Consider the following 22,537-nt stretch of genomic DNA (forward strand, 5'->3'; position numbering starts at 1 on the left):
TATTATCATCTTGATCCCGCTCTAAAAAGTTGTTTTAGCTTTTGCTCGGTCTTCCCTCAGGATTATAGAATATTTAAAGAGGAGTTGATTAGGTTATGGTCAGCACACGGCTATCTTGTTCCTAGTGGTACAGATAATAGCATTGAAGATACTGGCGAAAGATACTTTTCAATTTTATTGCATAGGTGTTTTCTCCAAGACGTTGAGAAGAATGATAATGGCGGGATTAACTCAGTCAAAATGCATGATCTCATACATGACCTTGCTCGAAAGGTAGCTGGGATACTCAGTCAAAATGCATGATTCTCTTAATATAGAATATGATATTGATCGGGATCAGAAAGGTCAGAAGAAATTGCTGGAGTTCCTGTTCTGTAATAGGCAAGCTCGGGAGTTATCGATTGTGGGCCTTATTGGTACCGAATTCGGCAAATTGCCAAGTTGGGTGTCAGGGCTTGTGAGTATCCGGTTAGAATGTGAGGAGTTGCTAGATCTGCCATTATCACTGAGTCAACTTTGCCATCTCAAATATCTTACCCTTAAGAATATGCAGAGTATGGAGTACATAGAGAGTGATGCCGATGCATCATCTCCGTCTACGAAATTCTTTCCGTGTCTTGAGGATAAAGCATCTCACCAACTTGAATTTCCTCGAAATTAGCAGATGCGGTCAACTAGAATCATTGCTGGAAGAAATGTGCCACCTCACCTCTCTCACTACACTTGTAATACGTTATTGCCTCGGACTGAAATCACTGCCAGAAGCAATAAAACACCTGACCTCCCTCACTACACTTGTAATGGAACGTTGCCGGAAACTGAAATCACTGCCAGAAGCAATAAAACACCTTACCTCCCTCAATACACTAGAAATAAAAGATCCCAGCCGTGAACTCAAGGATAGATGCCAGGAACCAGACGGGGAAGACTGGCTCAAAATATGCCACATCCCTTATATATATGTTGAAGATTTTTTGGAATATCATAAGGTAATATATCCATTTTGTGTATGTAATTTATTTATTTATTCAGCAATGTTTTTATCGCTAAACTAGGTTATTGTTGTTCGTAATTTTTTTTTTTTTTTTTTTTTTTGGTGTTTATAGAATCGACACTGAAAAGAAGAAGTCTAACCACTTGAGGTATCCCTCACTCTCTGTTTGTAATTTACTCATTAGTTGTTTTCTATTCGATAACATTAAAAGTTATGCTCATTATTGAGAAGAAAATGCATATTTCTACTCCAATAGAGCTTCGTAATTCTATGTATATATGGATGTTTTAACTGTGTTGATCGCAACACCTACATCGCAGCTTCTATGTATATATGGCCTTACTATTACAGTTTTGTGAGCGGGGTTAGTAACACCCTGACATGAGGTAAAGCCAGTCACTCATCAGTCCTATTATAGTGAACATTCTGTATATGTAGTTCGATCTCATGTAAATATATAAATTAAGTCTTGTTGTGCTGCTTGATTAATTTACACTAACATACTAACCAAGTATGTTAGGTTGTTAGCTTAACTTGCATTTGTCAGATAAGTTCTATAATTGATGGTTAATATTGGTATATTCTTCGTTTTTGCATGAATTAGGTGAGGGGTGCATTTCATACCTGACTGACTGGCTGGTGCTATTGATCGCTATTCATGCTTAAAAAGAGAAGATCTTCTGACATTGAGAGGTATTTCAATATATAATTCATCATCAATTAAAATTGTATGAATATAAAATTAATTTTTCCTGGAAATTTGACCAAGGGAACTGAGAAAATTGCGTCATATGTTTTTGCATCAGTATAACATCTCTAAATGCTTCTTGATGCATCAATTAACGTTTTTGTTTTATGAATCTGCAGAAACAAACTCTGTTGGCAATGGTTAATTGACAGTAACTTTTGAGCAGTAATTAAAGAGATAAATTCTTGCTTTCTCTGATGTAAATAGTAAGAAACTCTTGCTTTCTCACATATAAGCTGCTTTATCAAATATTTTTACTGCAACTGAGAATTGACTTTATGCTTGTTCTTTTCTTGCAGCTCTCTAAAAGGATATGTGCTTAAATGATCACTGATTGTATTACTTGATGCAAAAACCATGGGATTATGTCGGTATGTAATCCTTATAACCCTCAAGTAAGGCAGAAAAAAAAAATAGAGGGGGGATATTGACTGGAAAATAACTCCTTCTGTATAAATGGATAACTCTATTCTTGTGATATTTCAGAAGACTCTGTAGCTACTTGGTATTGAATGTGGCTCAATTCTGAATCAAACAAGGGACGGTTTGTACACTTGTTGACTAGGTAATGCACATTTCCACTCGAGTCTAAACACAGTTTCTTTATGGATGTCATACATAACCTCCAATAACACCTACGTCTGTTCTGTATGGTCATAAACAAGGCAATTGACTCCTCAAGCAGATACAGTTATGGGATTAGGACTAGAAGCAACCGACATGGGGTAAGTCAGCCCTTCAGTTCTAATATGGTTATGATATATCTTGTTGTGGTGCCTAATTAATATACACTGGCATACTATCTCAGGTAGTGTTTTGTTTCTTATACCCTTTACAAGCAGGAACAAAAATGCTGGGCTTTTAGCTAAACTATTGTCTTGCCCGAATAAGTTCCATGTTGTTGATGTTGAATGTTGCCCTATTCTTCTTTTTTTGCATGAGTTAGGCAAGGGTGGTTTCATACTTGACTGATTGGCTGGTGGTATTTTGTTGCAATTCATGCTCCAAAAGAGAAGATGTTCTGATGTAATGATATCTAAAGGTATTTAAATAAGTTCATCATCAATAAAATTTAGATGAGTTTAAGATTTGTTTAGACTTGGAAATTAACCATGGGAACTGAGAATATTACATGGGCCATATGTATTTGCATTAGTATAACATATCAATTTGCACTCTGATGCATCTATCAAACCGAATGTTTAATTTTACTGCAGAAACTTTGTTGGCCATAGTTATTGGGCAGAATTTTGAAGTTGCAGAAATCTCGAGCAGCAAAGAGAGCTTATGTTTTAGTGATAAGCTTGGTATGAAACTCTTTCTATCTCACATAAAGCTGCTTTATCAAATTTGTCACAACTTAAGATTATACTGTATGCATGTCCTTTTCTTGCAGCTCCCTTTTAGGAGAAGTGCTTAGGTGATCACATATTTTGTTACTCAAAGAAAAACCTTGGGATTATGTTGGTATATGTAATCCTTTTAACCCTCAAGAAAAAGGAAAAAAAATAAAAAAGAGAGCAGAGAGCAGAGAGCAGAGAGGGATGTGGTTAATATGGTTAACTTGTGCATTTCATACCTGACTGATATTGACTTGAAAATATCTGTCCTCTTTTGTTGATAATTCAGAGACTCCCTTGCTACTTGGTGTTGAATGTTGCTAGCTCAATTCTTATCAGACAAGGGACAGTCAGTACACTTGTTGACTGAGTAATGAACATTTCACACCTACATCTGCTCTGTATCGTCTTAAATAAGGCAATCGACTCCTTAAGCAGATACAGTTTTGGGGTTATGACCAATAGCTTTCGACATGGGGTAAGTCATTCCTTCAGTTATAATGTAATGAACATTATGGATATTGTTAAGATATCTTGTTGTGGTGCCTAATTAATGTACACTAGCATACTATCTTAGGCTTTGTTTTGTTTGTTATACCCTTTATAAACAGGAACAAAAATGAAACATAATGCTGGGCTTTTACCTTAACTATTGTCTTCCTCGAATTAGTTCTCTATTCTTTTATTTTGCAACAGTTAGGCAAGGGTGATCTTCATACTTGACTGATTGGATGATGATATTGGCTGCTAGTCATGCTCCAAAAGAGAAGATGTTCTGATGTCGAAAGGTAATTAAATACATAGTTCCTCATCAATCAAATTTAACTGATTTTATGATTTGTTTTGCCTTGGAAATTAACCATTTGCTCTCTGATGTATTTCCTGCAAAATTCTGCTGGCAATGGTCATTGGGCATTAAATTTGAAGTCGCAGATATTTTGAGCAGCAAAGAGATGAAATATTCTAGTGATAAACTTGGTAAGAAACTCTTGCCCTCTCACATAAAGCTGCTTTATCATATTTGTCACTGCAACTGAAGATTATACTGTATGCATGTCCTTTTCTTGCAGCTCCCTAAAAGGGGATGTACTTAGGTGATCGCAGATTTTGTTACTCGAAGAAAAACCTTGGGATTTGTGTTGGTATGTAATCCTTTTAACCCTCAACAAAGAGGATAAAAAGGGGAAAAGAAAAAAAAAACAGGGGGATATTGGCTTGAAAATATCTGTCTTCGCGATATTTAAGAGAGATTCCATAGCTAGTTGGTGTCGAATTTTGCTCATGTTTGAATCAGACAGGTGGTGGTCTGTAGACTTGACTGATTGTCTGGTTTTGGCATTGGTTGAAGTATATATTGGAATTGTGAGAAGATAAACCAGTCTGAACTCTGAAGGTATTCTCGTTACAACATTTATCAACAATCATTAAATGACATTTAAAATATTGTTTAATCATTGATGGGTGATTCTTGCAAAGCATATGCACCATAATAAGCTCCTATTATCTGTTTAATTGTTCTCTATTGTGTAAGTAAGTATTTAGTACTAACTTTTATTTTTGTGAGCTTTTGCAGAGACATTATGTTGCAGTGGTTTCTTAATGCAATGGTTTTCCATTTGTAATATGAAATGAAGCCTTAGAACTGGAGGATAAATGACACTTATTTGCTGCAGGCAGCTCTTATGATTATAATTATTCCAAAGAGAATGAGTTGGAGATGCGAGATGCAGGTAAACAAAGGTTCTCTTCTTACATGTAGGCATCTATTATTTAAAAATTTGATTGCTGCAACTGAAAATATATACTTCAAACTACATAAAATTGTAATTTTTGCAGTGCCTCGAGAGATGCTATAAATTTTCTCAGAACCTTTTAGCTTATGTAAGTCCAAAGAACATATACGTTTCACTTGAATTGGTTTTCATCTGTTTACATTGATAGATTTACTGATTTTCTGGTCACTCCTGCAACATTCATCTCTGCATTACTGGGCATAACTCTTAAAAGTGTTGTTATGTGGACGTCTCTACCATAGTTATATTTGAAGCCCTGAAGCATTGGATTCCTATCGGTTTTGCTTATGCTCTTGCCGCATAATAACTGGACGAGTTGAAAGTAACTAACGAAAATATGTAGGTTAAGAAGCTCTCGATATTTGTTTTTTCTCTGTCAAATATTTACTTGAGAGTTTTAAATTTTAAAATGTGAAATATGGCTAACTATTTACATGCGCTTGTACAATGGACAGTCCAGCTGCATCCACACAGAAATCCCTGACAACTCAGCTGATGGCTAGCAATTTCCCTGCCCTTGACAGTTTATAATGGAATGGTAATGCTGTTACTGCTCTGAATGACTTAGGAGATCATGTTGCAAACTTGGGACCATAATGCTAACAATTTTAGACTCAGCAAGTCAGCAACGGTGGTTCTAGCAGCATGTTTCTGACATTCAATGCTCATGTTATTGGCCGGCTTGCTCGTGTTGATAGACATGGTGACCTGTTCCTACATGATGCAGTTGTACCTGATGAAGAGATGGTTCACTGATGCACGATAACCTGTTTTCATTTGAACTGGATCATGGTTGAGTTGTTGCTGCGCGATGCTACCATATCAGTCCCTATCAGACGATGCAGAGCTACCTACCTCATCTTAGCTTTCTGTAATTTCTTTGCAAATTTAAGTGCTTGTGTTCTAGTTTTACGCTCTCACCTAACCACATGATGTGGGGGCAGTTGACAACCCTTCCTAGAAGGTGGGTTTTCTGTCCCTCTGATGCTTTGTACAGGTGAAAAAATCAATACAACAATGTTGCTTTGTGTAATGCCTGATGTTGAACTTGTAGTGTCTAATGGTGTAGATATGTCTCGAACTTGTAGGCTTACAATCGGGCTATGTTTCTATGTATAACCTATCACGATTTACGAGCATCAGATTGAATAGAGAGACCCACAATTGCATTCTATCTATGACTATCCGAGGTTTTCCTATGTTTTTTCTATATGCTTCCTTAAATTACTCCAACAGAAGGATTCAGAACTGATGGATTTTGCATTCTAGGTCTGATTGATTTTCTGTTGTATTTCTGTTAAAAATCAACCAAGGCTGCCAAGCCCTATGTTAGTACATACATATGTTACTCGTACTATTTATCTTACCTCAGGCTCCCATGTCCTATCCCCAAAAAGTATACTTGGAATCTTGGATGTTGCTCTAAGTGAGCTACGATGTATATCTACAGAGTATATCATAATTCAGAAAGTTGAAAATGTCTCAACAGATGACAAGAATTTTCGTGAAATTAACCACTCCATGATCATACATTGAGGACAATATACTTAAATTATAAAATGTTTCAATATTCTATTTCATGTTGTTTATCAAGCAAAGGCTTGGTCCGCAAGTACTATACCAAGGCCTTATTTATATAAACCCCCCCCCCCCTCTCTTAGGGCCTGTTCCGATTGACTGAACTCAGTTGAACTGAACTGAACTGAACTTATTAATTAGTGATTTTTAACTACGGATTAATGATCTTTGATTATTTATTACTATACAAATGTGTATATACAAATGTACATATTAAAATATTTACGAAAAATATACTATATAATATATAAAATTTATGGAAAATATATTAAAAACTTGAAACCTCTAAACATTTTAAACACATATTGATTATTATTATTATTATTATTATTATTTATTGATTATTATTATTAGTATTATTATTATTATTATTATTATTATTATTATTATTTATTGATGATTATTATTATTATTATTATTATTATTTTTATTTATTGATTATTATTATTAGTATTATTATTTCAATTATTATTGTTATTATTATTATTATTTATTGATTATTATTATTATTATTTATTATTATTATTATTATTGTTATTATTATTATTATTATTTGTTGTTGTTGTTGTTGTTGTCGTCGTCGTTGTCGTAATAAGAGCTTAAAAGCATGAAATTTGGCTTTATTTCATTAGCAATATCATTAGACATAAATTAAGAGCTGAATTGAACTGAACTGAACTGAGCTGAGCTGAACTGAACTGAAATTCAACGGAAGAGAACAGGCCCTTATTCTTACCATTTTTTGTTTGAATCTTAGTAGCAAATTTACAATGATAACCTTTCAAAGTTCAAACTGAACAAAATCATTTTTGTTGGGAAGGTGATAACAATAAAATAAAAGATCTCATAAACAATGCAAACCTCATAAATTAAAAGTAATATACTTCGTATCTAGGTTCTACAAAAACGGATACTGACACGATACAGGTACGAATCGGATACGGAAACACGTCTATTTCAAAATAAGGGACACGGTTACGGGATGTTAGAATTCATAAAATATACTTCTAAAAAAATAATAATAATAAATAAATAAATAAATAAAAAAAAAAAAAAAAAAAAAAAACATGACCATATATTTTTTCATTTCATCCTCTCATTAGATCATATTGTATCATATTAACAATGAGGTATATATGAAGGCACCCATATTATTTAACAATTACCTTATTTATCTTACTCTACTTAAAACATCTCATTAAAATAAAAAATAAAATAAAATAAAATATAATAAAAGCTGAACAACCTATATCATAGTAGGATACTGACCTGAACGTGTCGACGTGTATCCCACGAGTGTCGGTGTCTGATACGGTCACAACTAGGGCTGTACACAGTTTGGTCTGGACCGTAACCAAACCAGACCAAACCGTATTTTAGCGGTTTGGTTTGGTTTACGGTTTATAAAATTACGGTTTGGTCTCGATTTTTTTGTAAATATGGTTTATGGTTTGGTTTGGTTTTGCAAAAATTATAAACCAAACCAAACCGTAAACCAATAAACCGTATTTTAATATTTATATAATTTTTCAATAATTTTTTTTTATATTATATAAAAAAATTAATGAATAAATAAAAAACCATGAAAAATAGATAAAAACTATACCGTCAATACTCTATAATTAATGAGTATAATGTAGTACTCATATGAATATCTTTTATTGTTATGTATTATTTTTATTATGTGTTAGCACTTGATATTTTTATTGTAACTTTGTAGTACAATTTAATCCGTTATGTCTACTTATTTAAACATTATTATAAATTAGTGAAGTATTATTTGAAAATTTTTGGAAAAAAAAAAATATCAACTCATCATAAACCGCACCAAACCGTATTATTACGGTTTGATTTGGTTTGGTTTCAATACTAATATGGTTTGGTTTGGTTTGAAAAATTTACCAAACCGTATTTTGCGGTTTGGTTTGGTTTGGTTTGGACTCAAACCGCACCAAACCAAACTATGTTCACCCCTAGTCACAACAGTTGAATGAAGTGTCCATGTATCCTAGCTCCGTATACATGAAGAGAGTGGAAGTTAGGAAAACAAATGTACTAGTAATATTTCTCAATTCCAAATTAAATGAGTAATGACACGTTATATCACATAAGAGCAACTCCAATGGTTGCTTTTAGGGACTAGCTTGCAATTTTAATAATTTTCAAGCTAATACAGTTTAATAATTAGCTTGGCCAAGCTAATGCCAAGCAAATTAGCTTAGCTAAGCTAATTAGCTTAGAAATTAATTGTCTCTAATAAAAGACTAATTATTTAAAAAATAAAGCTGAAAAATTTAAATGCTAATTAGCTTAACCATTGTGGCATAAATTAGATAGAAGGAAGAATAACTTTGCAATCCTAGGTAGCATGGCAAGCTAATTTGGCAATTAGCTTGCCGTTGGAGTTAACCATATTTTTTTTATTACTCTATTTATAATTCCCAGAAGTTTGTCAAGCAGAGTATGTACTCCCAACGACCCTTTTGAGTAGATTTCGCGGGTATTAAGAACGTTAAATAAAAAGTGTAAAAGTATATTGGAAAGATAAATTTATATGGAGTTTGTAAAAAAAAATAGAGAGAGAGTAATAAAAGTACAAGAAAAAACAAAATTTTATATGGAAAAACTAATTTTGCACAAATATTGTTGCAAATTGGTGGGTATTTTAATGTAAATACATGGTTCATTTTTAGACTAAAATTAGACCAAAAGGGGTCAAACTTTTGGAGACAAAGGTAGTAGATAATTTAGAAGTCAAAATATGTTACAGTAATTGATGTGGAACAAGAGAAGTACCACCTTTATCATTTTCAAAAGAAACAATTGTAAGCCAGTGATTCCCCGAATGATGAAATGATAAAACCTAAAGTTTTGTTACCCTGTAATTGGAATATGTAGACCAAAAGGCCTGGCTATTTATCGATGATAATTTCTGATTATGTTCAGTCAAATATGTGGTGTGGATCAAAAGGTATGGACAGTAACAAGGAAATAATTTTTCAATTATTTATCGGCATTAAATTGATATTTAACAATCCATAATAACATAATGAATTTTAAACAGTATTTTATCCTTTCAGTTCTACATAATGACATTCATACAGTAAATGCATTTCAGATGGAAGGCTGCCCTCTGCCAGTTTCAATTAGATGTTTGGTCCTCCAACATCCAACTTCCATGGAAATGGCAAATCAGCTGATTTAGTAGCACGAAAGGATTATATCAACTATGTATCAGCACAGCCACAGGCCACAGCCATCTTACGAGCCATCAGTGCTGATCTCCATTGGCTGTTAAATTAGATAAAGCCCTGCAAGAACCACACATAATCAATTTAGATAAAATAATATATGCTACTGTGCATGAAAGGGAAACGCTGATGAAGCCTAAAGTCAGTAGAATGTTACTTGGGCTAAATCGTGCCAGACAAGGGATGTATCTAGCTATCATAAGAGATAGAGAGTCCAAGTACCACAGGACACAGGCCTGATTACAGTCCAACTAATGTGGAATTTATTGCTTTACATATCAAGATTATCAACCATCCATTTCGGGGTAAGAAATAACAGACACAAACACACACAAAAGGGTACATATATGAAGTAAGAAGTAAAGGCTATCAACTTTGCTCATCCAGGGACAACCGGGTCTTAAATGCAGTCTCTACCACAAACATAGAAATAAAAATCTATAGAAAAGTGCCACAGAAAAGCCCTGACCTGTGATATACAGAATATTACTAATGGATCATATCAGCATTCAAATGAACAAAATTATCATTGTACTGCCAGTTATAATATCTTGAGAATGTAAGGGCATGTGAATACCAAGTAACAATTTATAAACTACTCCCTCCGTCCCAAAAAGAACGACCCATTTGGGTTGATTACGCAGGTATTAAGGAAGTTAAGTAAAAAGAAGTAAAAGTATATTGGAAAGATAAATTTACATGGGGTTTGTAAAAAAATAGAGAGAGAAAGTAATAAAATAACATGGAAAATCAAATTTTTATAGGGGGAAGCTAATTTTGCACAAATATTGTTGCAAATTGGTGGTGTTTTAATGCAGATGGGTCATTCTTTTTGGGACAAAGTTTTGGCCAAATGGGTCGTTCTTTTTGGGACGGAGGGAGTATAAGACAACGAATTTAGAGGATGCTATAACAATATGACATATAGATTTGCAAATAAACAATAGCAGAAAGACATCGGCCATACCATTGGATTCCTAAAGTTAGACCACAAAAAAGTTGATTAAATTTGACTAAATTATCACAACTCTCAACCAGCACCTATCAGATTATGCATGATGGGGAGAAGCTCTGGTGAATTGTTCGAAAAGGCCATGTAATACAAGGAAGACTGAAGAGTTGAGTTAGGAAAAGTGAAACTGAGAGGGGTTGGGGGGAAGGGTCAAATTCACAAAGTTCAGTCACTTTATAAAAATTGAGTGAAATTAGAATTAGCTGTAACAGGAAACACTTTGATTCTCCCTTTCTAAATGGTAGTGTTGATCAGAACATTTAAATTCAAGATGCTGAATTATTGATTAACCAGTCAAGCACCTCCACAATTATTGGGTTCATCAATGTGGGATTCAGGTCATGTATCCTATTGGCTTTGGGTCGGTTAAATTGGGCTCAAATTGACTCAGTTCGAGTATGATACGAATTTGTAGCAGGTTATTTTAGGCCAGATCATCATCGTGTTCAAGTCAATTTTGGGTTGGGTCATTGTCAGATCACGTTAAATTTGGATCAGGTCAAGTTTAGGTAGCGTCATTAGGTGTTTGGGTCATCATCCATGTACATTTTCATATAGTATTAAACAAATTCTAAAAGGAGCATGTACGTAAGTAATGTAATTGTATCAGATAGGCTATCTAGGTTGTATTAGAGTTGAGTCGGGTTGTAATATTGACAAGTCCAGATGAATTCGAGTTGGGTCAATTATAGGCCATGTTGAATTTGAATCGGGTCAATAACAAGTTGAGTAGGTCAGGTTGAATTTAGTATTCAACAGGTTAAGTTTGGGTCATCTCGAGTTCGGGTTGGGTTTGGTTCAAATCAGTAATTTGGGTTAGGTTGATTGGTCTAATAAGGTTCGGGGTTTGGGTCTCGAGTCCGGAGGACAACCCAGGTCTCAGGTTGATTTCAAGTTAAGTCATTAGGTCCAAGTCTGGTTTCGGTTAATTTTACACGTCAGGTCTACTTTTGACAGCTCTACACACTATGATTTTTGGCCTTATGGCCCTCATAAGTGAATAAAAAAGAGATTCCAGTAGCTACAATACTTGTTCAGATTTTGCCAATATAAAGTACAGCCTCTTAAAATGTGTTATAGCAGTAATTACCTTATATTACAAGGCACTATTAGCACAGTACAGATATCATCTCTGATCAAAGCAGGCAGAAGTAGCATTCAACTGAACCACCATTCTAACATATTACTTCTCATACAAACAGATAAAAGTTGCTATTAACACCAAACACAACTTCTTTTACAGCAGCTATTTCATTCAACAGTTCAACCAGCTGGTGGCTAATGATAGTTTACCACACCAAAGATTAACTTATCAAATTTATTATACTAACCAATACGCAATTATTGCATCATTCTTAGTTTGATAGTCAATAAAAAGTATGTCCCTAATTTTAAAAGAATATTGGAGCCTTATCAGGTTTCCATCAATAAGCAGCAACTAAAAGGCATCAATATATCTTTGATTTGACAAGCCCAAAGGAGAATAATAACCTTTCTTTACAGATTGCAAAAAAACATATTCTTTTGCCCCAGGAGGAATGGAAAATCCAACAAAGAGGGAAAAGAATAACTTTCAGTCCAACAATAAAAGAGGACAGGAAAACTACACAGACATAAAAGCTTCCTATATCAATAACATTTGAAAAAAGAAATTAGGAGATTGGTGCCAATAAATTTTGTAGTACAAAGTATTAGTCCTGGAAAGAAAGAGTACTGATGCAAATAATACAAACATGCAGGAACACATCTTCTGATGCTTGTGCACACATATTAAGACTAAGAAACAGAAACTGCATCTAAAAATAGCTAATGCCTCCCTCCTCCACACCCTAATTCAAAATCACATATCCACAGTCACAGACAAATGCATGTAAGCACATCCCCACTCACAAAATCATACATACAAAAACTAAGACTAAAAACAGTTACTGCAGAACGCCAGAACCTCCTCCTCCAGTTTTTTCAATGTACAACCTTATACTTCCTCCGTTTCTATTTAGTTGACGCGTTTGATTTAGACACATATATTAAGGAGAGGCGAGAGAGTGAGAGAGAATGTAAAAGCAAGTGGGGTAGCTTGTAAATGCAAGGTAAAAAAGTTACCCAAAAGGAAATGTGTCAACTAAAAAAAACTTCCTAAAAAGGAATACGTGTCAACTAAAAAGAAACGGAGGTAGTATATGATAAGACTAAAAATTTTCTGTTAGTCATAGGCAGTTTCAAATCAAGGATCGCCTTAACGGTGCTCAGAAGATGATATATCCTATAGCTAATAGTTATTTCCAAAAGTTTTGGTACCAAACTCATTCAAGAAATCTGAACTGACTACGAAGTTTTTTCCTAGCATCAATACAGCATACAGTTTCGAGTCTGACATGTACTTGTATTATGTAACACATAAAGAGAAGCTGGAAGCATGATGCCGAGTGTAGAAGCAAACTGGAGATATGACCTTTATCCATACATCATCAAGAGCTAATAGTTATCATTGCCCCCAACCACATTTGATAGCTCTTATTAATTATAATTACATGATGGTAGCAACTTCCATACTTTATCAAGTCAAACAAAACCATAACCCACCAGGCTGTACAGCAAAATAACCCCAAAGCAATTCTCATCACCTGCATACCCATTAAATACAACTGTCATATGCCCATAATCAAGTGACTGCATGCAGTTCATTCGGCTATTATCCCCCTGGATGCTTCATCATACAACAACCAGTTCAATCAATATTTTGACTACTCCATTCTCTGTCCCTCTCATGATCTCATTCCAATCCACAAGCCCTCCAACAACTCACAGTTTCTTAACAAGTAGTTAAGATACCTGATCTAACCACCAAAAAAAAAGATTTCTGACAGTCCAGCCTTGGACCTCAAGAAACAGCCACAACCAAAATCTCAATTGATCGTGCCATCACAGGGAGCAGTAAAAATTGCACACTCAAGAATTTGTGTTTCAAGTAGATATTTCAGAAAGTTACCTTTTATGTCCCTTCCGTTAGTTTAACACCAAGGAGAGCCCTGGTGACTACAGTTTGACAAAATACAGAGAATCCAAGCTTATATGAGATAACAACAAAGCACATATTTTTAAATATAAAATAAAATAGAGGTCTTAGAATTAAGGATAATTACTTAATTTGTTATATATCAGTGAACAAGCAAAAACAGATTTTTTTTAACAGCAAGATTTTGACTACACCGTCAGAAAAGGGGGGAAAGAAAGGGAAAGGAATTTGTGTTGTTCTTAGACACCGATGGAGCTGATATAAAGGCCATCTCACATCTCAGGAGACAAAAGGAAGTAAGAGTGAGATAACACCAGGTTTACTTGATAGGTGATTGCCCTGATGGGTGTTGAAATAACAAACAATGGATGAGCTTGAAGAATATATGGCGGAGGCACAAAGGATGAAATAAGCATGAACAAAATTATTTCAAGCACAATCTGTGGAGCAAGGAAACCTGTGGAGCAGTGTAACTGAAAGCCATCAAGTTATTACAAACTTGATCCGGATTGGAAATGGAATTGAGAGTGAGATAAAAAACAGGTTTAAAAGTAACTGAAGATTGGTGCAATAGAAAAAGCTCATTTGTCATCTGCAGTCCTCTTTGATTTCCACACCAATCACTGGCATAAACACCTTAACTTTAAGGGATAGAGAAACTAACGGTTATTAGTAGTCACAAGAAGTACACAAATAATTCTAAAAGCCAGCAGGTCACAGCACAATAGCCCTAAATGCCGGTAGTCAGTCAAAACCAATCAACAACAAACAACTTTACTTGAGCACCATTTCTGTCAAGTACAATATGCTCTGTAACCTGTTTCTGCAACTCTGTTTTACTATCAACCGACCACACCAAGTAATATAAATAGAAATGATACGCCAGTTAGTAGTTCAAACAAAAAATAAAATGAATTTCTTGGTCTCATTAGAGGGCACGAGGGAGGGGATTGTTCACATAGAATGAGTTAGGTATTTTGGAGGCAGAAACAGAAGGCTAAAAACTAACTATTCAAATGATAAGATTGTTTGAACAAAATACGTTAGTTCTCTGACTCCACTACACCCTCTCTGCAACGACTGCAAGTAGAATGGATATAATGATGAAGAATCCAAACATCAATCCTACTGTCATTAATCTACATGGGCTAACAAAACTTAAGCCAACAAGCTGATAGCAGATAGTTTCAGTGATGAAATTGCCAAAGCATTGCTTTAGGGTAGTGCAACACTTTATTGGCCGGACCTATTAGAAGCTTTACATTCTGAGCCTTAACCGCATTTTTGAGATAACAATACAACTAATGGAAACCCCTATAATTAAACTACACCACTCTACAGGTTACCAAATGAATTGGAACTAGATAAGCTCAGAAGTAAATATGTAACTATTGAATTACCACAGTACAATATTCATCAAAAAGCAAAACACAAGTAATGACACAAATTTCTTGGCTTTTTTCATACTGATTCGTAAAAGCAGGCCAATCATGAATGGATAATCCCCAAAGAATCCCCACTTATGGGATTAAGGCTTTGATTGATTGATTGAACACAAACAATAGAGAATTCAATAATACTCAATATGTTATTACAACCACAGCAACATATATTTCAAATTCATTCAATATAATTCCAATTGCAAAACTCTAATTACTAACCAAATAATCATTCGGCACACAATTCTATCAATCCATCAAAAACCCCAAAATTATATCAATAGTCAACTAACCAATTACTAACAATTTCAACATCTAAAACAAAAACCCATGATCAAAAACCAAAAAGAAAGAAAATTTCACTTACTTTTTATGCTTCCGTCCTTTCTTAGGTCCCCAACCGATCAATTTGGCAATCGGGCACCCACATTTAGCACGAAAAAGAAGAACAGCACGACCATTAGGCGGTGCCATCTTCCTCAACTCAGCTCTAAGACACTCATAATCAGGATTAGACTCAGTCCCACCTTTCCACGGCAATTTATCAATATCATTCGTCCCCGATTTCAAGCAATCCTCAGTCTGCAACTGCAAATCAAATTCCAGAGCCTTCTTCAACCCTTTACACTTAGGGTTATGACATTTGCGAGATCGAAACCCAAACCCAAATCCCCCGCAACAGCAAATCTCGAAGGAAACAGCAACGAGTGCGAAAGAAAGGAGAAAACCCAGAAGGTAAATGAGGGGGAATTGGTGGAGGAGAGAAGAGTGGGAGATGAAGAGGGGAGGAAGGAGGAGAGAAAGGGAGTTAAAGATGTAGGAGAAGTAGGAAGTGAGGAGGAAGGTGCCGGAGAAGAGGACGAGGATGAGGATGAGGAGATCGAGGGTGGCGGTGGCGGAGGGGGAGTGGTGCCGGCAGAAGAGGGTGGAGGAGTGGTGGTTGACGGCGGAGGAGGTGGAGGAAGAGGAAGATGGTTTGCGGGGTTTGGATAGAGGAGAAGAGGAGGAAGAAGGAGGCATGGTTGTAATGGTGGTGGGGATGGAAGTGAGCAGAGAGAAAATGGGGTGTGGGTTGGGGTGAAGGTGAGGAGGGTGATGGCGCATGTTAGTGTAACAAATGGAGGTGGGGTGATGGGTCAAGGTAGTGGCTTTTTTGGGGTGAGATTATTCACAAGGAAGGTGGTTTTTTTTTTAAAGAAAATTTAATAAAAATAAAAGGAAAATGATAAATATATACTCTGTGACTCCGTGTATAAGTGGAATTTGTTATATACACCCGGTTGCACCGTATACCCATAAATATTTTGTTCTCATTTTGATGATTGTTTTTTTAACTAATCATCAAATTAAAAACAAAAATCAACCTTAGGGTTAGTCGGTGTACGGTACACCTAGGAATATATAACAATCTCTCATATAAAAAGCTAAATAAAGAAAAAATAAGGATATATTAGCATTAATTGCACCGATCCGCACGTGATTTTGTGATAAATTCCCAACTTGATTTCATTTTAGATTACCCAAAATAAAATTCAGAGAATTAATTAATTTTTTTTTTTTTTTTAGGGATGGTTTAGTTATTTTTGTTTTTTTTCTTAGAATGAGTGATTTTTTTCCGGTGAAAAAGGAAAAAAATATGAGTCAATTTTTTTGTAAAGTTGGGGGGTTGAGATTTGTGGTGAGGTTGGGCGGAGAGAGGGGAAAGACATGGGGCGCATGGTAGTGAAAATTTAGTTGAGTAGAATCTAAACTGTGATGACATTTGCAAGTAAAGAGTACACTTTATTTTATTTTACTGTACTTTTTATAAATGGTTTATTTTATGGGATATATTGTTTTTAAAAAAAAAATAATAAAAAGGAAAATTATACATGGTAGGTTTAAGGATTTCATTTTTCTAGGTGGAAGAACTTTTTTATATTTCCAACTATCTTAAGTGGCATCAAGGTTTTTAAAAATTAATCATTGTGCCCATTTTTTGATTTTTTGGCTAACTTTTATAGTTTTTGGTTAAAATTAAAAAAAATTTAAAAATTAAAAATTTTTAAAAAAAAAAAGAAAGAAAGAAAGAATACCACCAGCAAAGCCACCCACGGTAGCCGACACCTGATGTACTCACTGCCCTTGACGCGCCACAACCCCCTCCCCCGCGCCGGCGCACCCAAAACCCTCTCCCTCGGCGTCGGCACCTCCCCGACCTCCCTCCCTTCCCTTTCCCTAACCAATTTCGTAATCCTAACACCCATCAATCAAAAACCCCAAAAAGAAGATGGAAAATTCCGGTTGCCCCTCCCCACACACACAAACCCATAACTTCGACCTTATCGAGGTGTAAAGGAGGGGCGACCGGATTTTTCCAACGAATTATTGGGTTTTTCGAAGGGTGGAGGTTGGGACTTTTGGTTACGAGATTCGCCTAGTTAGGGTCAGGTTACAGTGGTTAGGGAAGGGGAAGAGAGGGAGGTCAAGATGGCACCGGGGGAAGAGATCTGGGAGCGCCGACAACAGGCAGCAGTGTAGTTCGCTGGTGGCTAGGTGGATGGTTGAGTGGTGGTTTTTAACCAAAAAATAAAAAAAAAAGTTAGCCATTAAACTTAGAAAAGGCCACTATGCTTGATTTTTCAAAATTTGGGTGTCACTTAAGAAAGTTGGAAACAAATTCGTCTTCCACGTAGAAAAATTGAAACCTTGACGCGCACCATGTAAAATTTTCCAAATAAAAAAAATAAAAAAAAATAAAAAAAATTGAACTTCATACCTTCGTTTTATAATAATCACAACATTTTCTTTTTAGGTTTGTTTCATAATAATGGCAATATTTCTATATTTGGTAAAAATCTATTATCATTTTATAGTATTAACTAGATTATCCCCATGCGATGCACTTTTTTTATAAAAAAAAATTATACGAAGTATATAGTATAGAATTCGTATATACAGTGAATCTTTAAATCAAAATAAAGGAATGCAGTTGCTATTCAATTTACTATACTTCGATTTACTAGATTAAAGTTGTTGAAAGAATTTATCTCTCTCTCTCTCTCTCTCTCTCTCTCTCTCTCTCTCTCTCTTTCACACACACACAAAAATAGACATCATTAATGATTTTGGGCGAGAAAAAAATTTCATAAGAAAGCAACACATATACAGTTTGAGGAGAGACAATGTCAGCAATGTTTTGTTTTAATAATAGTTAAAAGCAACTCCAATGGTTGTAGCTAGGGACTTACATTTTCAATAATTCCCTAACTATTAGCTTGACCATTGGAGCTAGAAAACTCAATTAACATGGCTAAGCCAAGCTAATTTGCTTGGAAATTAAACTTGTCAAAATAAAATGCTCATTATACCAATTAAACTCTTTCTGTGTATTTTTTTTATCCAACAACTACTACTAAACTAATAGCTAGTCATTGAAGCAAAAAGTAGATAAAATAATAATTAACTTAAAAGCTTATATGGCATTGCAAGCTAATTGTCAAATTAGGTTGCCATTGAAGTTGCTTTTAATAGATTTTCTCCACTACTAACCCCACTTTCACAATATTTTAATAATTTTCTCTTCTACTAATTCCACTTTGATACCTTGCCTGAACAATTTTCACTGCTAAAAAATTAATGACAAGGAAATTGAGATATTTACATTATTTTTTGTCAAAGTTTAGCTCAATTTGGATCCATAAGGACCAAAATGGCCCCCTTTCCAAAACACAAATTGATAAAAAATTATTAATAAGTGGAGAGTGGGATATAGTCATGCTATCTTGATCAAAAGTCATGATCATCACTCCAATATCCCACCCTTTCTTCTCTCATGAATAAATCACTTGAACTTTTCAAATGAATCCAGATGAGAATCCCTGCACTCACCCAAATTGTGCAGATATTTACCCAGACAGAAGACCAAACAATATCTATAAGATATAAACTATCAGATGAACTAGTCCAACCCGAGAGAAGCATGGCAGAGTGCATGGAAGCGAGGGCAAATATCAGATGAAACTTGGAGTATGAAGGTTCAATGGGCACTCAAGAGGGGGGGGGGGTGAATTGAGTGTTAAGTAATCGTTGGCTAATTTTGCTTCTTTTCGGATTATGTGTGAGGAACCAGTTGTGCTGGTTCCCGTACGCAGCGGAATATAAATAAGCAATAAAGAAGACAACAAATTTAACGAAATAAAACAAAGCAATAAAGAACACAACAAATTTAACGAGGTTCAGCCAACTCAGGCCTACGTCCTCCTATCCTAAGTTCTTTATTAATCTACTCCGAAAAACAAAGACAAAGAACACTCTGCTGTTCCCTACTCCGGGAACCAGCAAACCCCACACTCTACTCCGAGTGTGCTCTCGACTTACACTCGTAAGCCCAATGTGTTTGAACTCACAAACACTCACCCAGCCTTTAACCCCTTTGTTAAAGACTCAATACAAGAATCAAAAACTCTCCTTTGATCTCACTTCTACGAAGCTAATTAAGAGAAAAAGTTTAAGTACTAGAATGCTCTTGTATATGACTTGATGAATGGGATTAGTGCTTAAGTATATGCTCTCAAATAATTGCTCTTTTAATTTCTGGAGAGGCACACGAAATATGTGAAATAAGATGAGTTTATATAAGCTTAGATTCCTAAAACCTAGTTTCCTTAAATCACACAATCTTAGAGAATAAGATATAATGTAATTTTAGGAAAGTTTTTATCTTATTTGATTTAATCACAAAGATAGAATCAATTAAGATAAATACTCCTAGATTTTAGGTAACCAAGAATATTTCATCTTATTTCCAGCTGCACAAAATATTTTCAAGATAATCTTTTCGAAAAAATCTTTTTGTAAAATCTTTTTCCAAAACGGCAGCTCGAATACAGTGAACCTGGTTCCCCGACCTGGTTCCCTGAATTGAAACATGTTATGAAACCTGTTCCAACTTTGTACCAGATTTCATATCATACTTCAATATACTTTTAAGCACTTATATAACCCAAACATGCAAGCATACTACGGAGCATATTACATGAAAACCTAGATAACATATTAAAGCATAAATCGTCTTTTCTTCATGTAATCTTCAAGACTTGAATCTTCCTTGAATACTTCTATTATGAGCAAACAATCTTTCTTCGAAATATCTTCGAAAGGCTTCTATGCTCCAAGTCTTGGAATCAACTCAACTACTGCACATGTAACATGGTTAATGCACAATAAAGAGTATGTGACTTCTTTACCACGTAGCAACCATGGAAACATTACATACTGGTTCCCTACCAGTACATAACACTTTTATCATATAACTGTTCCCTGTATAAAGACAAGTTAGTTCAATAAGAAAACTCATGTAAGTAATAACTTGTCTGGGGAAACAGTGTTCTATGTTAGCTGGTTCCCCCAACTGTATCGAACACTTTCAAGGACCTGTTTCCCTTAGCTGTTTGTCATCATTCAAAACTATCAATCAAAACCTAAGGGACTCAACAAATTCCCCCTTTTTGATGATGACAAACTTTTGAAGTTCCTGAACCTGTGGACATGCTCAAAAGGAAAACCGTCAAAAACTTCAAGGACTCAAGACTCTTTGGAACAAGTCAGTTAGGCCAACTGGTTCCCTAAACAGAAAATAGAAAGTGCGAAATAAAAAGACTCAAACTGACTCAATCTAAACTAGCTAAACCTTAGGCTTCAACTTCAGACTACTTCCCCCTTTTGGCATCATTAAAAAGTATCCACAAGTAAAAGCAATGTGCACAAGTTAATGTGCTTATCCATACAATGGCATCAACCACCATTCAAGCATTATGCTGCAAAAAGAGATTAGTCAAACAGTTCATACCATAGCAGAGTTAGTAGTTCATACAAGCCAACAAAGTTCAACCAAAGAAGCCCAAATCCATCCAAAAAGAAAGTTCATGGAATGGAGAGAAGTAGACAGACCAACAAAATCAGTTATTTTAGAATAAACATGAGGGTGAGGAAACAAGAACAGAAACAGCATCACTCCTCATCATCATTCTCGTTCCCTTCCTCCTCCTCAAACTTTGCAACATCTTCTGTATTATCATCTGATTCCTCTTCATCTTTGTCACCATGCTCTGCTTAAACCAAAATCATTGTATTACTAAGCATATTCTTGTGATTCCCCAATCTGTTTCAAAACCACTTCCTGACCTGCTGGTTCCTCTATTTTTTTTTTTTTTTTTTTTTTTTTTTTTTTTTTTTTATAAAACATGAGAGATATGTACTGATTCAGAATGTTCTCCTTGTTGCATAACGAGTGCAAAATTGTTCTCCTTGTTGCATAACGAGTGCAAAACTAGCATCACATCAATCAAGCAAAGAGGTTCTTGCTGGTACCCTTTTTCTCTTGGTTCCTGGAACAGCGTCAATGGACTGTTCCTCCTGCACCTTCTCAGTGAACTTCTTTAATTGAGTTATTCTACTTCGTACCATGGTCTTAGCAGTGGGTGTCTCCTCATAATAACCAACAACCTCTATTTCATCCTTTTCACTCTGACTTTTCTGAATTTCCTCCAACTTCGGGCTTAAGGACATTTATGCTTCCTTCTGATGTTCCCCCTGAGACTGAGCTGGTTCCTTGAGTGAACAGTAACCAAATGAACAATGATGAATTTAAAGCATACGAGAGAGAGAAAGAGAATTTCGAGTGATGATGATTGATGATCTGCACAAAGGGTTAGTGTATATTTTTAACAATGAAGCACAAAGAGAGAAGAAGGAAAGAAAAGAGTTAGTTGAGCCAATAAAAAGCAACTGTAAAGGATATTTTTAAATTGAAATCAAAAATTTGGTAATTATCTTTTACCATAATTATCTCAACCAACTATAAATAAGGCATATGATATGTTTGCCTTTTATATGGGATTAAATAACTGAAATAAGATAAATTCCTTCCAAAAGGAAATATCTTATAGTAATCTTCCGAAAATAAAAGATATTATCGGATGACATATCAGAGCTGGTCTGCTGTTTCCCTTTGCTGGTACCTGTATAGAACCATGTCACGCTGTTTCTGGCAATTCAGCCTGATTTCACCTGTTTCTTACAACAATGATTCTCAATCCTTTTGAGATTTTGAACCATCTACACAACACTTGAAAGATATCAACATAAGTATGTACACACACTATACAAGAGAATACCATTCTAACCAATCATTGAAGGAAGTAATTGAAGCCAATACCTAAAGTCTAACTAGACCTAAAAGGACTCTTAACCTACAAAAAGACTCTCTACACAAAGGCTTTGTGAAGATATCAGCAATTTGATCTTCACTTTTACAAAACAACATCTCCACCAATCCTTTTTCCACATTGTCTCTTAAAAAATGGTGTCTTATTTCAATGTGTTT

General features: G+C 35.1%; 1 protein-coding gene and 1 long non-coding RNA gene across 9 annotated transcripts; one reads left to right on the forward strand and one right to left on the reverse strand.

The window, feature by feature from the left end:
- Nucleotides 1-4: 4 nt before the first annotated feature.
- On the forward strand, nt 5-6,047 carry LOC110722122. Of its 8 annotated transcripts, none has more exons than XR_002511540.1 (17): nt 6-989; nt 1,107-1,142; nt 1,599-1,687; nt 1,862-1,948; nt 2,042-2,113; nt 2,229-2,307; nt 2,408-2,467; nt 2,689-2,784; nt 2,960-3,049; nt 3,372-3,560; nt 3,779-4,060; nt 4,153-4,224; nt 4,377-4,475; nt 4,656-4,812; nt 4,919-4,963; nt 5,090-5,214; nt 5,331-6,047. It is a non-coding gene; the product is annotated as an uncharacterized LOC110722122 (long non-coding RNA). The 8 variants fall into 8 exon arrangements; XR_002511541.1 differs by having other exon boundaries at nt 4,381-4,475; XR_002511537.1 differs by having other exon boundaries at nt 7-989; nt 3,779-3,870; nt 4,010-4,060; nt 4,153-4,475.
- Nucleotides 6,048-9,445: 3,398 nt separating this feature from the next.
- Nucleotides 9,446-18,020, reverse strand: LOC110722123 (uncharacterized protein At5g19025-like). The gene is made up of 2 exons (XM_021901376.1): nt 15,539-18,020; nt 9,446-9,764 (listed from the first exon to the last, which is right to left on the reverse strand). Exons 1-2 carry the CDS (start codon nt 16,273-16,275, stop codon nt 9,725-9,727), a joined length of 777 nt encoding a protein of 258 aa, XP_021757068.1. The 5' UTR covers nt 16,276-18,020; the 3' UTR covers nt 9,446-9,724.
- Between the last annotated feature and the right edge of the window lie 4,517 nt (nt 18,021-22,537).

The sequence above is a fragment of the Chenopodium quinoa genome, unplaced genomic scaffold (genome assembly GCF_001683475.1).
Source record: "Chenopodium quinoa cultivar QQ74 unplaced genomic scaffold, ASM168347v1, whole genome shotgun sequence".
In the NCBI taxonomy this organism is placed as follows: Eukaryota; Viridiplantae; Streptophyta; class Magnoliopsida; order Caryophyllales; family Amaranthaceae; genus Chenopodium; species Chenopodium quinoa.

What these genes read in the sequence shown, in the direction of transcription:
- LOC110722123 (XM_021901376.1), bottom strand. Translation starts at nt 16,275, where the DNA reads ATGCGCCATCACCCTCCTCACCTTCACCCCAACCCACACCCCATTTTC. An exon ending in AAAGGACGGAAGCATAAAAA is followed by an intron (nt 9,765 to 15,538) that starts GTAAGTGAAATT and finishes TGGTTCTTGCAG; the next exon opens with GGCTTTATCTAATTTAACAG.